General features: G+C 33.6%; 1 protein-coding gene across 11 annotated transcripts in view; it reads left to right on the top strand.

Moving 5' to 3' along the window:
* Positions 1-17,035, top strand: part of DNAH8 (dynein axonemal heavy chain 8) — a 356,347-nt gene that overhangs the window by 186,895 nt on the left and 152,417 nt on the right. For all 11 annotated transcript variants that reach the window (XM_031964914.1, XM_031964911.1, XM_031964913.1 and 8 more), the window contains 7 exons: positions 5,001-5,225; positions 6,401-6,573; positions 8,778-8,956; positions 10,501-10,688; positions 11,355-11,441; positions 12,201-12,308; positions 15,381-15,515. In XM_031964914.1, coding sequence (XP_031820774.1) covers positions 5,001-5,225; positions 6,401-6,573; positions 8,778-8,956; positions 10,501-10,688; positions 11,355-11,441; positions 12,201-12,308; positions 15,381-15,515 — 1,095 coding nt within the window. The remainder of the gene's footprint in view (positions 1-5,000; positions 5,226-6,400; positions 6,574-8,777; positions 8,957-10,500; positions 10,689-11,354; positions 11,442-12,200; positions 12,309-15,380; positions 15,516-17,035) is intronic.

The raw sequence follows: 17,035 nt of genomic DNA, 5'->3' as shown, positions 1-17,035 counted from the left end.
AACCAGCTCTGCATTCCTGGTATAAATCCTACTTGGTCATGTTGTATTATCCTGGAGATGATTTTCTGTAATCTTTTTGCTAATATTTTATTTAAGATTTTGCATCAATGTTCATTAGGGAGATTGGTCTATAATTTTCTTTCTCTATTTTTGTCCTACCTGGTTTAGGTATCGATACCATGTATGTGTCATAAAAGGAATTTGGTAGGATTCCTTCATTCCCGATTTTTTCAAATAGTTTATATAGCACTGAAGTTAATTTTTCTTTAAATGTTTGATAGAATTCACCTGTAAATCCATCTGGTCCTGGGGATTTTTTTTTAGGGAGTTGATTAATAGCTTGTTCTATTTCTTTTTCTCAAGTGGGACTATTCAACCAATTTACTTCTTCCTCTGTTAATCTGGACAACCTATATTTTTGAAGATCCATTTCATTTAAGTTATCAAATTTATTGGGCAAAAGAACTCCTAATTATTGATCTAATTTCCTTTTCATTAGTGGAAATTTCTCCCTTTTCATTCTTAAGACTAACAATTTGATTTTCCTCTTTCCTATTTTATTGTTTTTTTCATAAAACCTACTCTTAGTTTTATTTATTAATTCAATAGTTTTTTTTTTACTTTCAATTTTATTGATCTCTCCTTTTATTTTTAGAATTTCAAGTTTAGTGTTTGATTGGGAGTTTTAATTTGCTCTTTCTCTAGCTTTTTTAGTTGTAAGCCTAATTCATTGATTTTCTCTTTCTCCATATTATGTAAGTAAGCCTCCAATGATATAAAATGTCCCTTTATTACTGCCTTGGCTGCATCCCACACATTTTGGTATGGTGTCTCATTATTGTCATTCTCTTGGGTGAAATTATTATGTCTGAGATTTGCTGTTTCACCTAATCATTCTTTAGAATGAGATTGTTTAGTTTCCATTTAGTTTTTGGTCTATTCTCCTCTGGCTTTTTATTTAATGTAATTTTTATGGCATCATGATCTGAGAAGGATGCATTTACTACTTCTGCCTTTCTGCATTTGAATTTGAGGTCTCTATGTCCTAATATGTGGTTAATTTTTATATAAGTTCCATGAACTGCCAAGAAGAAAGTGTATTCCTTTCTGTCTCCATTCAGTTTTCTCCAAAGAGTTATCATACCAACTTTTCTAGTGTTCTATTTACCTCTTTAATTTCTTTCTTATTTATTTTGTGATTTGATTTATCTAGTTATGAGAGTACAAAGTTGAGATCTCCTACTATTATAGTTTTATCTATTTCTTCTTGCATCTCTCTTAAATTCTCCTTTAGGAATTTAGATGCTATACCACTTGGTGCATATATGTTTGGTATTGATATTGCTTCATTATCTATGCTACACTTTAGCAAGACATAGTGCCCTTCCTTATATCTTATATCAATTTTTGCTTTTGCTTGATCTGAGATCAGGATGGCTACACTTGCTTTTTTGACTTCACCTGAAGCATAGTAGCTTCTGCTCCAGCCTTTTACCTTTATTCTGTATGTATCATTTTGCTTCAAGTGTGTTTCCTGTAAACAACATTTTTTTCTATTTTTTTCATTTTTTTGGTTTTGCTTGACTGATTCTTGGTATCTCCTTGAGTCATTCATTTCCATCTTTTCAATTCTGATTTCTAATGAATTATTTTCTTCATTTACTTTTTTATTTCTTTTCATATTTGTCCAATTGAGTTTTTAAATGAGTTGTTTTGTTCTATGAAATTTTTTTCCATTTCACCAATTTTTTTAAAGAATTATTTTCTTTTTCCAATTCACAAATTCTGCTTTCCTTGGAATTGTTTACCTTTTCCAATTCACAAATTCTGTTTTCCTAGTAGTTGTTTATCTTTTTCAATTTGCAAATTCTGTTTTTCAGGGAGTTGATTTCTTTCTCCACTCTATCTTTTAATGAGAAACATGATTTATTCTGATGCTCTTGCAAAGCTTTCCTTTCCCCATTTTTCTTCTAGCTCTTTTAAAAGGCCCTTTTTAATTTTTTCTATGAGAGCCTTATGTGATGGGGACTAGATCATATCCACCTTTAGATCTAGAGACAAACTGTGTTTAGTCTTCTCAGGGTTTGAAATCTGCTCTTTTTCCTCATAGAAAATATAGTTAGAGCCCACTTTGCTTTTTTGCACATTTTGGGAAAAACAAAAACAAAAACAAACAAACAAAAAACTGTGGTCTGCTTATTGGGGGCAGTAGGGTATTTCCAAGCTGCCTCTACGGTTAACAGGAAATGGCAGTGAAGGGGCAGTGGGACAGCCACAGGCTGCCTTGGGATTAGCAGTTGTGCTGAAATCAGTAGCAGCAGAAATGCAGCTACTAGGGCTGGGCTGGGACCAAATACTGTAGCTGCACCTGGATCACATTGAGTCCCTCCTGGTGCTGGGTGGGTGTGACTAGGTCCTGAGAGACTCTAGCTTTTGAGGTTAGAGTCTTTACCCCCTGTGTTTATAGCTTTTCTGCTGATCTACTGGCTTGCTGTCAGGGCAAAGTAGCTCACACGGTGGTAAAGTTCTCCCTGCTGGCTGAAACCACCCCCAACTCCCCTCCGGTCTGCTCAGCATGAGCTGTGTCCTGTGCTCTCACTGCCTGCCTGAGTCTATGCCTGGCCTAGCCCCGTTCCATCCCTGTGCACGAGCAAAACAGACCTTTTCTGGCAGATTTAGAGATTATCCTCAGTTGATAATGTGTTGTACTCCCAATATTCGTGGGTTCTGACAGTCAAGCACTAATTCCAAAGCTGAATATCCTTAGAATAAATTGAGGAAAAGGAGAGTTTAGGAAGATGCGTGTGTCCTCTCTGGCATCTTGGCTCCACCTTTTTCAGTATTCACTTTTTTTTTTCCCCATCAGGTCCTGTTTCAGACAGCTAGAAGGTAACTTAATAAAGGGTACTGGGAATTTTGACAAGAGGAAGGGTAATTGTGACGAGATCTGTATGTAGGCATCCATGGGTGTTACCTGTTGTTGTTGTTATGATGCCCTTGCAGGACTTCCAGTTTACTATATGGAGCTTAAAGACCTTGGGAACTGCTGCTCCTGATATATTGATGCAGCATGGTTTTCCATTGCCATTACAGCCTGAAATGTTAAGTTTCTCCTGCCATTTGGATTTGGTCTTCCAGGGTGCCTGCCAGGGGATTAGGGACTGGAAGTGATGGCTTACATAGGTCTAACAATTTGAGAAACTGTTGGATGCTTTTAGCTATTGACTATTGCTTCTATCTTAGCCAAAGACTGGATCCAACCAGGATCATGATCAGAGGAAGAAGAGCACAGGGGAAGCCTGTACTTTCCAGACATATGGTTCCTGAAGATCCCCATGGCCAGGCTTTGTGCAATGACCTGAGCTGGCTGCTATTAGAAATCCCATCTACTAACAGAAGGGAGGGGAGAATGGCTCTTTCCCCTTTTCTTTCCTTGTTCCCTTCTAGTACAATTCCTGACCTTGAAATGAGTGAAAAGCAGATGCATATGCTTTTAAGTTGGGCTTAATATATATTTCTTCAGGCTCCTTTATACTATGTGTAGAAATCAGAGTAGACTTATTGAGAGCCCTTGTCTAGCAGTGTAAATGTCATCCAATTAAGAATCACCCATACCTTTACCTGTGAAAACTGTGTATAAGCCTTCAGAGGGAAAATAGATATTCAATAAAATAGAGGATTTTCAAGTATTCCTGAAGAAAAGATCAAAGCTAAATAGAAAATCTGACTTTCAAATAGGAAAAGTGCAGCATAAAAAAATAAACAGGAAATAGAAGTTACAAAGGATTCAATAAATTTAAATTGTTTATATTTCTACTTGTAACCATGACCCTTGTAATTCCTAAGAACTTTATTATTATTAGAGAAGTTGAGATTAGTATACACAGGCAAAGATCATGGGGCTGACTTGAATATGAATATGAAAAGTAAAATGAAGATGTGAAAAAGAGGAATGCATTGGGGAAAAAGGAAAGGAAGAGGTAAAATGGGGAGAATAATCTCATATGAATGATGTGCAAAAACTTCTACTGTGGAGAGGGAGATAAGGGATCATAGGCCACACATAAACTGCTTCCACTGCAGTGCCACTACTACATAGTGACCTATGTCTCAAGGCATATACAAAACAATCACATCATCCACACAAAATGTCACATATTATAGGATATGCCTAAAATCTAGCTCTCCTTTTGGTGAAAAAAGGGTTCCTAATATTTTTCCAAATAGGAAATTTCTATGACTACAGTGATTTTTCCCTTCTAAATAAGTCTAAATGAGAGTACTCATTATTAATTATCTAATAAATTATAATTAACAAAATTAAGCCAGTATATAATACTTGTTATCATTTCATGTATTGTCTCTTTCTCCTTAGAAATTGGGGAAAGAGAGAGACAAAGGCGGGGGGAGAAGAGAAAGAAAGAATTAGGCTAAGTAAAGACTAGCTCCAATATAAGTTCATAGTCTAGAGATACTAAATCAGTGAGGTAAATAATTTTAAAACTTTCTAAATAAGAAACATTCAGCAAAGATATACAGATACAACTTCCCAGATTTCTGCCCATGGGATACTTACAGCTCAATAATAACTCTAGCCTGAATAGGAATAAATAGTTGTTAAATTAAAATTTTAATGTGTTAAAATTAAAAAGTATTACATTACAAAGATCTATTGTTTGTCCTTGATGATTGTTTATATAATGCTTCCCCAAAAAGTGTTTAGCGTATCCCCATTTGGATCTTCATGACCAAGAACTATCTCCACTCATACTTAAAATTATCATTTTATCCATGTAGCCTCAGCAGTCCTTTATGACAAAAGGCCTGAGGAAAACAAATAGCAGCAAAAATAGCATGTGTGTTTTAGCTTAAATGACAGAAAAATGTTTACCTTTAGTGTAGATGATTAGCTAATAAACATTATTATTTATTTTTTTAAAAATTGTTTCTTTGCTGTTTATAAATATTACATGATTTTTCTTCATATTTTGAATCTCTAGGTAGGACTGCTGGGAATTCAAATGTTATGGACACATGATGCAGAAGAGGCCTTAAATAATGCAAAAGATGACAGAAAAATTATGCAAGTGACTAATCAGAAATTTTTGGATATTTTAAATGTTCTCATCAGTCAGACAACTCATGATCTAACCAAGTTTGATAGAGTGAAATTTGAAACCCTGATTACTATCCATGTACACCAGAGAGATATTTTTGATGACTTGGTAAAGTATAGGTTTTTTAAAAGTTTTAAAAAAGTGTATCACAACAAATAACATACTAGTTGTACATAGTTTTTTGCCTATTTCATATGTCCCATTTTCTTTTTTTTTCTTCTTTTGGAATTGTCATGTATGTATGTGTATGAAAATACTAATTTTACAAAAATATCTAGAATCCACTTCCATTTGCAAAATATCATTTGAAATTCTAACAGTTTTCTAAATGATACAAGTAAAGCCTCTGGGTTCCATGGAAAATAATTGCTAAACCTCTGCTTTAGAAATTTCATAAAATGGGGAAGATGTGAACCACATACCAAGTTTATCAGCAAAGGCTCATCCAATAATAATTCTATATAGATATAATTATAATAATTCCTGCTATACCAAATTCTAATAGATAATAACAGGGCCAAGACAAATACCTTATCCAGCTTTTCCCACCTCAGATTACTGAAATATTTGAGGTATCTATATAATCTTTTGAAAGTGACCAAAAAAAAGACAATCATACTTTTCTGCCTGATTTCCTTTGGTGTCATAATCCTTTGATGCCCCTTGTTCTCAAAGAAGAGCAAAATGACATTACTGTGTTGAGAGTTGAGTGACAGTGTGTCCAACTGTGGCTGATGAGACCAATACAAGCTTGGAATGCTCTGCCACATATCAACCATTAAATAGTTCCTATGAACATTTGGAGTAGACTCTCTAACTTTGCATATCTTATGTTTCTTCTGAGCTATTCTGTTTTGTTTATAGAGAACAATACCTTCTCTTATGAAGGCATATCATGCTGGGTGGTCCTGTATTAGTGTCTCCCATGTCATGCAATCAATTCTAAGGTTTTTAAGAAAGACCTTGAGAGTGTCCTTTTTCTGACTACCTTGTGAACACTTGCTCTATGTAAGTTCTCTATAACATAATCTTTTTTATTTGATATTAGAATAATGTGGCCAGATCAACAGAATTCTTCTCTCTACAGTGGAGTTGCAATGCTTGGCAGTTTAGCTTCTCTTCTGCTTGTGCTAATTTTGGTATAACAATTAACACCAAGGAAACACAGAGAATCATAATACATTAGATACCCCAACACAGAATTTTTAATTTTTTATGATTATACAAAAGCATTTGTTATATAACATTGAAACATAATAACTTCTGTATTTTTTGTTTTAAAGGTAAAAATGCATATCAAATCAGCAACAGATTTTGAATGGCTGAAGCAAAGCAGATTTTATTTTAAGGAAGATTTGGACCAAACTGTAGTTTCCATTACAGATGTTGATTTTGTCTATCAGAATGAATTTCTTGGATGTACTGATCGTCTAGTTATTACACCTTTAACAGATAGGTAAAAGGCACTTTTGTATAATTGCATAGTTATATATAAAGATTTTTTTTGCGGTTTATAAATTTTACTGGGCATACTATTCATATTGATGACACATTGCTGGTCCTAATAGTAAATTATCTAATTATTTAAAATTATTTTTTATGATGTAAAAAAATATCAAGACATACATGGTATCAAAACAAAATTGGTCACTATAAACCAGAACAATATGTTAGTGAATTTCAATTCTTAAGAATAAATTCAAAGAAAGAATCAGTGAGAAGAAAACACTTAAATATTCTTTCATTGAGTTCAAGCCCTAAATCCTATATGAGCTACATCCCAGTGTACTAAGAAAACTGCTGAGCTTGATAGCTGACCTATTGTCCATGATAAAAGTTTGTGGAGAATTAGAGATGCCAGAAGACACAAGCTTAAGTTGTGTGAATTTTTTTAAAAATTGAAGGGATTCTTCAAATTGGAAGCACATGAGTATGACTTCCGTTCTTAGCAAAATTCTGTCACATATTATTAAAGGGTTGTTCAGGAGCATTAAGAAAAGGAAACATAATTTCATCAATAATTAACTCATATCACACTGGCCTGATAATTTGACAGGATTATTAGAATGATAGAGCAGAGGAATGTTGTAGACAGGATATACCTCAATTGTAGCAAAGAATCTGACCCAGTGTGCCTTATATTCTCCGTATGGACAAGAAGAATAAATGGGCTATAAGCAGATGGTAGAGTTAAATAGATTTGAAACTGATTAGGATAAAATGATTGTGGAAGAGTCATAAGTAATATGAACAGGGAGAGGTAACTGTTCAGTAATCTTTACAAAAAATTATGCTTTTTTCTGTTCCCTGTCTCCATTTTTTTCTCTCCTTTCACTTTTTTATATCTCTGTCCTATCCTTATTTTTATTCAATAACAGTGATTTTTACTTGTTTAGCCTTGAAGCATTTACATATATATATATATATATATATAAATATTTCCAACTTCAAGATAAATTTTCAACAGCCATTTTCAGGTGGTGATCCTCACAGCTTTCCCCCTAAACTGAACCACTAAGATTGACACTTAATGAATAAGATCCACTAAGCTTCAAAGTCTTGTCACTTTCTTAATATATGGCATATAATAAAACTGTGCCCACCCTTTGATTCAGCAATGCCACTGCTAGGTTTGTATCCAAAGAGATCAATAAAAAGGAAAAAGGACATACTTGTACAAAAACATTTATAATAGCTCTATTTGTGTTAGCTAAGAATTGGAAATTGAAGGAATGCTTTTCATTTGAGGAATAGCCAAACTGGTTGTGGCATATGATTTTAATGGCATATTATTGTGCTATAAGAAATGGCAATGGGGATTATTTCACAAAAACCTAGAAATAAACACTTGAACTAACACAAAATGAAATGAGCAAAACCAGGAGAGCACTGTCCACAGGAACAACTATTTTGTACTGTGAATGAAGAATTGTGAATGACTTGTTTATTCTCAACAATATAGCAGTCTAAGACATGATGAAAAATGCTAAACATCTCCAGAGAAAGGATATTGTCTGAATAAAGACTAAAGTGTACTAATTTTTTTTTACTTTCTCTCTCTCCCTCCTTGCCTTTCTCCTTCCTTCTTTTTCTCCCTCCTGCTCTTCCTTTATTTCCTTTCTTTTCTTTCCTTCTTTTCTTCTTAGACAAAATGACTAATATGGAAATATTTTACATGAATTGCACATGTTTACCTATCTCAAATTGTTTAATGTTTTAAGGAGGAGGAAGGAAAAGAGGGAAGGATCTCAAAAGTAAAAGAAAAGAAGAATGTTGAAAATTGTTTTTATATGTAATTGCAAGGGAAATAAAATATTTTTTAAAATTATGTGACATTTAATCAACTATTCTAATATATAGTTACTGTTCTTTATTTTAGCATTTCCCCATTTGTATATAAGAGTAGGGTCTCTTATTTTGACTTTTAAAAAATAACTAAAAATATGGGTAAGAGATGACTTTGTTTAGAGAATGACTAGATGACTTTTTAAATCTAAACCTAATCCTAGTGAAAAGCACATTCTAAAAGTATTTCTCTCTTATGTATGTTACACATTTATTATATTCTGTGTCCATCAGAGCCAGGGTAGAATTTTGCTGGAACATTACTTTAAGATTTATTGTAATATATAGTATATTTAATTTCCTAAATATTTTCAGATGCTATATCACATTAGCTCAGGCTTTGGGGATGAACATGGGAGGAGCTCCAGCAGGACCAGCAGGAACTGGCAAAACAGAAACAACAAAAGATATGGGGCGATGCCTGGGAAAATATGTGGTGGTGTTTAACTGTTCAGATCAAATGGATTTCAGAGGCCTAGGACGGATTTTTAAAGGTAAGTGGTGATGAATATGGGAAATGTGATTTTATCCCTTTTTCATTTTTTTGCACTCTTTGGAATCTTTATTCCAAAGATATTTATTGATATTTTATGTCATTCTGCTGCACTTACTATTGTTATAAACCTATTAATGTGTTAAGCAAGATAAGTGGTTGACTAGTGCTGATTCTTTATTTGTTATGTCTGGACTCTCAAAAATACCTTCAGTGCAAGAGAACAGAGTTTAAAAAAAAAAAAGTACTATATTAGAAATAACATCTGAGGATATCTGAAAGTTCTTCTCACATACTAGGCCCTTAATTGGAAATTGGACCTGTTTGTGTCACTCAAAACCGGACTGAACTAAGGAAGGGAAGGGATGTGCTGATCTGTACTCCTTAAAGTCACTTCTCTACTCATTGGCAAATTAGAGAAAAGGAACAGACTTCTATCATATCCAGGAAATTTTTCTTCAGAAAAACCCTACTTAAGAATATTATTTAGATCTGACATTGAAAAATAATCCAATGCCCATCAGTTGGAGAATGGTTGAATAAGTTATAATATATGAATGTTATAGAATATTATTGTTCTATAAGAAATGATCAGCAGGATGATTTCAGAGAGGCCTGGAGAGACTTACAGGAATTGATGCTAAGTGAAATAAATAGAACCAGGAGATCATTGTACAGAACAACAAGATTATACAATGATCAATTATGACAGATGTGGCTCTTTTCAACAATAAGATGATTCAGACCAGTTCCAATGATCTTATAATGAAGAGAGCCATCTACACCCAGAGAGAACTGTAAGAACTGAGTATGGATCACAACATAGCATTTTCACTTTTTTTGTTGTTGTTTGTTTGCATTTTATTTTCTTTCTCCTTTTTTTTCTTTTTTGATTTGATTTTTCTTGTGCAGAAAGATAATTATATATGCATGCATATACTGTATTTAACATATATTTTTACCATGTTTAACATATATTGGATTACTTGATATGTAGGGGAGCGGTAAGGGGGGAGGGGAATTGGAGCACAAGGTTTTGCAAGGGTCAATGTTGAAAAATCATTCATGCATATCTTTTGAAAATTAAAAAGCTTTAATAAAATAATTAAAATATAAAAAAAGAAAAGAAAAGAAAAGAAAAATAATCCAAGTCCCCCAAGACACAAAACTTGCCTGGCCTCATTAAATCTGATGACAACATTAAAGTCAGTCTTTTTTGAACATTTTTACCTGTGATATGTTGAAGCTCCTTTGCCTCCATTACTTTTTCATTCTCCAGGCTAACTAAACTAGCTACTGAGCCATAGTGCTAAAAGTACCTGGCATATAGAAGGCACTGAATATACTCGTTCATACATATACACATATACATATGTATGGGTATGTATTGAAAGAGATGATAAATCTGTGTTCTCCAAAATAATAGCTTTTGTGGGCTAAACATCACTAAAAGTTATTAGTTACTAGAAGGCATTTTACAAGATAATTTATGTTAAGTTGGAAGTTATATTGCTAAAAAATTTTAAATTATGTTTTCTACTCTAGGTCTTGCACAATCTGGTTCCTGGGGCTGCTTTGATGAATTTAACAGAATAGAGTTGCCTGTATTATCAGTGGCAGCTCAACAGATTTATATTGTTTTGACAGGAAGAAAGGAGAGAAAAAAGCAATTTATTTTTTCTGATGGTGATTGTGTTGATTTAAATCCAGAATTTGGAATTTTTTTAACAATGGTAAGAAATGCTTGGTGATGGTACAATTTGATCTATGAAATGTTGCCTCTTGAAAGTGGAGAAAATCTTCATTTTTGAAGATCTGTGAACTTTCATCTCATGTGTGTGCTGCCTTTGGTAGTTAATTTTTCTAAGAAGTATAAGAAAAGTGTCTGGACACATATATTCCTTTTACATTATATTACATTTTTCTTATTTCCTTTCCATTTCACTACCACTTTTGTGCTTCTTCCTCATTCTTATCCAATTATATTTTGTTTCCCTCCTTCCTCATTGGATAACTTTCTTATCAGTAAAAGAACTTTTTAATCAGGGTTGTACTATTAGTTTTCTTCAACCATAGGTTTTTTGGGGGGACAAAGATTTTCAAATAATTTCCTGAGCCTCTCCACTGTTTTGTTAGTGGAGAAACAGCTTGATATTATTTGTTATACATAGGTATACATAGTCAGATTTCAGTCAAATTCTGCAAGAAAGAATCAAGGGGCATTTGTAAATTATATGGATGATCTAGGGCAGATATTGTGAGATCAGAACAATTTTTATCATTCTAATCTAGATTTGAAGATAAAAACTGAGCATGTAAACTATACTATTCATTTACTGAACTTTTAAAAAATTTAAAGTTATGAGGTAATATGTTATAAAGTAATATTTTCCTTTTAGAATCCTGGATATGCTGGACGCCAAGAGCTACCAGAAAACTTAAAAATTCAGTTTCGAACAGTTGCTATGATGGTTCCTGATAGACAGGTACTCATTTTTATTTAAGATGCATGAGATTCCAGTAAATTATAGTAAACAGATCCTAGATAACTAATAATCAGTCCCATCTCCTCCTTCTTGTTCAACAGATAAGGAACTACAGATATGAAACCACTATCAGAGTTGGTCATTATATTGGTTGGCTTTTCTATAATGTTTTTCTTTTAATTGATTAGGGGAAGGAGTTTTGGGGAGAAATAACTGTGGTACAAAAGCGACATTCAACAATAAATTTTAAAAGAATAGAATAGTACTTGTTTTCTGTGACCAGAAGTCAGAAAAAAACCTGTGGTTATATTATTCTCTCCAAGAAAAGAATTGGCTGCATGACCAGATCCTTTTTGATCTTCATGAGAATATGAGATATGAGAACATTCTTTGAAAAATCTTAAAATATTCCAGTCATGGTTACTATTGTTATAGTTAGCTATATTATTTATTTCGGTTAGCTAGATAGTGCAATATATAGAAAGCAGGGCCTGGAGTCAGGAGGACATGAGTTCAAAATCTGATCCCAATCATCTACTACTAGCTTTGGGACACTGGCCAAGTCATTTAAGCACTGTCTGCTTCAGTTTCCTTATCTGTGAAATGAGGGTAATAATAATGCCTGCCTTTCATAGTTATGAATATCACATAAGATAAGGCTTGTTAAAAGCATTTAGCACAGTGTTTTCCGTGTAGTAAGAGCTATGTAAATGTTAATTATTTTATTTAGTAACATATATTCAATATATTGAATTTCAGATAATTATGAGAGTGAAGCTTGCAAGCTGTGGGTTTCTTGAAAATGTCATCTTAGCTCAGAAATTCTATGTTCTTTACAAACTTTGTGAGGAACAGCTTACAAAACAGGTAATTTTGTGAACATATTTTCCCAAACAAATGAAGATAGTTTTAATTTACCTTTTTTCTTTTCTTCCCTAGTAGTTTTCTTTACTCAGAAGAATTTGGATTCAGCTTTCATTTTTAATAGTATTTTATTTTTTCTCCAGTTACTTGTCAAGAAAATTTTTATAATTTTAAAAAGATTGTGAGACACATTTTCCTCCCTCCTTCTCTCCTTCCCTTTCCCTCTTCCGAAGGTGATAGACACTTTGAAATTGTTTATATAGGTGCTTTTATGTCCATATTAGTCACAGTTCCATAAGAAAAAAATAGATCAAAAGGAGAAACAAAACCTGAGAAAGGCTAGTCAGTGGAAAAAAAAATGTTTTGACCTCCATTGAGTCCCATGAGTCCTTTATGTTAAGAATTTTATGTTGTTAAAAAGAGCTGAGTCATTCGTAGTTGATCATCACATTTGTACAATGTACAATGTTTTTCAGATTCTGTTTCACTTTGGATCAGTTCAACCAAACTCTTCCAGGTTTCTGGAATTTGCTTGTTCATCATTTCTTACTGCACAGTAGTATTCCATTACATTTACATATCACAGCTTGTTTAGCCATTCCCAAGTTGAGGAGCATCCTCTCAATTTTCAATATTTGCTATCTGGAAAAGGCTTCCAGAAATATTTTTGCACATGTAGGGCCTTTTCTCTTTTTAATGATCTCTCTGGGATACAGACTTAGTAGAAATAGTATTGAATCAAAGAGTATACAGAATAGTTGTCTTTTAGGAATAGCTCCAAATTGTATTCCAGAATAATTGATCAGTTCAGAACTATACCAATAGTGCATTAGTGTCTCAATTTTCCCATGCCTTCTTCAACATATATCAATTTTCTTTTCTGTTGTTGTATTGGCCAATTTGATAAGTGTCATGTGGTAACTCAAAGTTGTTTTAATTTGCATTTCTGTCATCAAAAGTGATTTAGAAATATATAACTCAAATTTATAAGAATTCAAGCCATTTTCCAATTGATAAATGGTCAAAGGATATAAATAGACAATTTTCAGATGAAGAAATTAAAACTATTTGTAGCCACTTGAAAAGATGCTCCAAATCACTATTGATCAGAGAAATGCAAATTAGGACAACTCTGAGATACTACTACATACCTGTCAGATTGGCTAAGATGACAGGAAAAAATAATGATGAATATTGGAGGGGATGTGGGAAAACTGGGACATTGATACATTATTGGTGCAACTATGAATGGATCCAACTATTCTGGAGAGCAGTTTGGAACTGTGCTCAAAAAGTTATCAAACTCTGCATATCCTTTGACCCAGCAGTGTTTCTACTGGGTTTATATCCCAAAGAGATCTTAAAGGAGGCAAAGGGACTCACGTGTGCAAAAATGTTTGTGGCAGCCCTTTTTGTAGTGGCAAGAAACTTGGAAACTGAGTGGATGTCCATCAATTGGAGAATGGCCGAATAAGTTATGGTATATGAATGTTATGGAATATTATTGTTCTATAAGAAACGACCAGCAGGATGATTTCAGAGATGTCTGGAGAGACCTACATGAACTGATGCTAAGTGAACAGAACCAGGAGATCATTATACATAGCAACAACAAGATTATACTATGATCAATTCTGATGGACGTGGCTCTCTCCAACAATGAGATGATTCAAACCAGTTCCAATTGTTCAGTGATGAAGAGAGTCATCTATACCCAGAGAGAGGATTATAGGAACTGAATGTATGGACCACAACATAGCACTTTCATGCTTTCTATTGATATTGCTTGCATTTTGTTTTCCTTCTCAGGTTTTTTTTTCTTCTTGATCTGATATTTCTTGTGTAGCAAGATAACTGTATAAATCTGTATATATATATATATATATATATATATATATATATATATATATATATATAGTATTTAACATATATTTTAACATATTTAACATGTATTGTACTACCTGCCTGCCATCTAGGGAAGGGGATGGAGGGAAGCAAGGAAAAATTTGGAACAGAAAGTTTTGCAAGGGTCATTGTTGAAAAATTACCCATGCATATGTTTTGTAAATAAAAAGCTTTAATAAAAAAATAAAATAAATGTAATTTAGAAAAAAATTTTCATGTCTGTAGATAGCTTTGATTTCTTCATCTGAAAACTCCTTGTTCATATCTTATAATCATGTATCAGTTGGGGAATGGCTTGTATCATTATAAATTTGACTGAGTTCTCTATATATTTGAGAAATGAAGCTTCTATCTGTATACACTTACCATATGATTGTTTTCTAATTTTCTGCTTTCCTTTTAATTTTGGTTGCTTTGGTTTTGTTTCTACAAAAGCTTTTTAATTTAATAAATAATTATCTAGTTTGGATTTTTTAATGCTTTCTATTATTTAATCATCAATTTCCTCCTCTCAGATCAAAAAGATAGATTATTCCTTGCTTTTCTAATTTGATTATAATGTAACCCTTTAAAATGCTTGTCATGTACCCATTTTTATCTTATGTTGGTATAAGGTATGAGATATTGGTCTATATCTAGTTTGTGTCCTATTGTTTTTCAGTTTTTCCATCTGTTTTTGTTGAATAGTGAATTCTTGTCCCAAAAGCTGGGGTCTTTGAGTGTATCAAACACTTGGTTACTATAGTCATTGGCAATTGTGTTTTGTATTTATTCCACTGATTAACCACTCTATTTCTTAGAGGCAGTCCCAGATAGTTTTTGCTTCTGGAAGGGAAATGCCATTTTTAAAGTTATTTAAAATGATTTTTTAAACTTATCGTTTGTTTCTGGCATTAATATTGGCTCTGATGTTCTGGACGACAAATTCCAAATATGGTTAAAGATATGCATGTGGAATTGTAGAATTTTTCAGAAGTCTCATTTTTCTTTCCTATTTCCCTTTCTTCTAGCTAGAGAGGAGCCTTTTGGTCTAAGGGAAAGAAAAATAAATTTATCCTAAATTTGATAGCATTGCTTAGTCATTCCAGAGCCACTCACTCCATAAAATTAGGGAATGTGAATTTATGGACTTGCAATTAGGTAATCTTTTTTCTGCCTTTTTCCTTTTAGGTTCACTATGATTTTGGTCTAAGAAATATCTTGTCAGTGTTGAGGACTCTTGGGGCTCAAAAAAGAGCCAGACCAGAAGATAGTGAGCCAAGCACTGTTATGAGAGGTCTAAGAGATATGAACCTCTCTAAATTGGTAAGTATATATCTTTTGACTTTTTTTCTTTTTTCAAGGTAATATTCAGACCGAATGCTGCCACCCTACAGTGGGATGTTGGTCTAACAGGGAAAGGGTAGTAGCAGTCAAAGAGTGACAGGGGCAGATCAGACCTTGACCAGTTTGAGTGCCTGAGAGCATATTACTCAGAGTTTATCTATATTATGAGAATTGCTGCTCCAGGGAAGATCCTCTAGAACAGCTAGCTGTTTAATGGAGTTGGGAAGGAAAAAAGGAAGGAAACAAGGAAAGGAGGGAAGAAGCAAAGAAAAAAGACACATATGTTAAGCACCTACTCTGTACCACTGCATGAAGCACATTATAAATGTTCATTTTATAGGCATAGGTTAAGTGCCCAGAGTGACATGAGTAGTGTCTGAGGCTAAATTTGAAGTCGGGTCTTCCTGGCTTCAGATTTGCCACTCCCAACTTCTGTTCCACATAGCTGCTTCCTGAAAAGGGAATTACAGTTATCCCTTCCACATTATGGGGATTGAAACATGGTGCCATTTCAGTCTGGAAAATCCATGTAAAATTGTTTAGCTCTCTTTTCATATCAGTGAAGAAGTATTAAATTATTATGGTATCAAAAAATAAAATGTTGGTATTTTACAATACTACCTATATGTTATGGATTTTTGAGTTTCCAAACTTTTTCTGTATTCTGTTGGCCTTTGCATGTTGTCTGTGATTTCCACAATGCTCCCCCCAAAACTTCCTATTTAATATCTTATGTTGACCTGCAATACATTGAAAATGAGATGGGGAAAGTTACAGAGTGGTGGGATAAGTGTTGTGTCAGCAAATCACTGCAACCTGCCTTCTTTCCAGGTGAGGGGGGTGAATCTTCAGGTCAAGTAGTCTTATTCATTTGGGTTGTTTTGCCATGGCTTAGCACAAAAATAAATCCCTCTCTCACTATGGGTTAGAGTTTAGGTACTTTATTCCAAATAGAGCTTATCTAAGTGAGCCCTTGGTTGTATCATAGCAATCGTTGCCTTGTTTTACAAAAACCTGAGCTAATGACCAATGAAATATGAACACCTAAGGCAGGTCCTATGCAGCTTCCCCTTTATTATAAAGATTATAATTAACTGATCTTTGTTACTTGATTTAAGGGAATGACTGGGAAGATTTTTTAAATTTGTTAGCTTGGGAATCAGATTCAAATAGCTATCAGGATACCTCCTTAACTGCATCCTGCCACTAGACAAGAGAAACTGGAGGAAAAAATCTGACGTTAGAAAAAGATCACTTTACGGGTCCAACCATTTTGGAGAGTAGTTTGGAACTATGCTCAAAAAGTTATCAAACTGTGCATACCCTTTGATCCAGCAGTGTTACTACTGGGATTATATCCCAAAGAGATTATAAAGAAGGGAAAGGGACCTGTATGTGCACGAATGTTTGTGGCAGCCCTTTTTGTAGTGGCTAAAAACTGGAAACTGAATGGATGTCCATCAGTTGGAGAATGGCTGAATAAATTGTGGTATATGAAA

This window comes from Sarcophilus harrisii, chromosome 4 (genome assembly GCF_902635505.1).
Source record: "Sarcophilus harrisii chromosome 4, mSarHar1.11, whole genome shotgun sequence".
NCBI classification, from domain to species: Eukaryota; Metazoa; Chordata; class Mammalia; order Dasyuromorphia; family Dasyuridae; genus Sarcophilus; species Sarcophilus harrisii.
The sequence above is the reverse complement of the archived record's forward strand: the minus strand, read 5'-3'. Positions and strand labels throughout refer to the sequence as shown.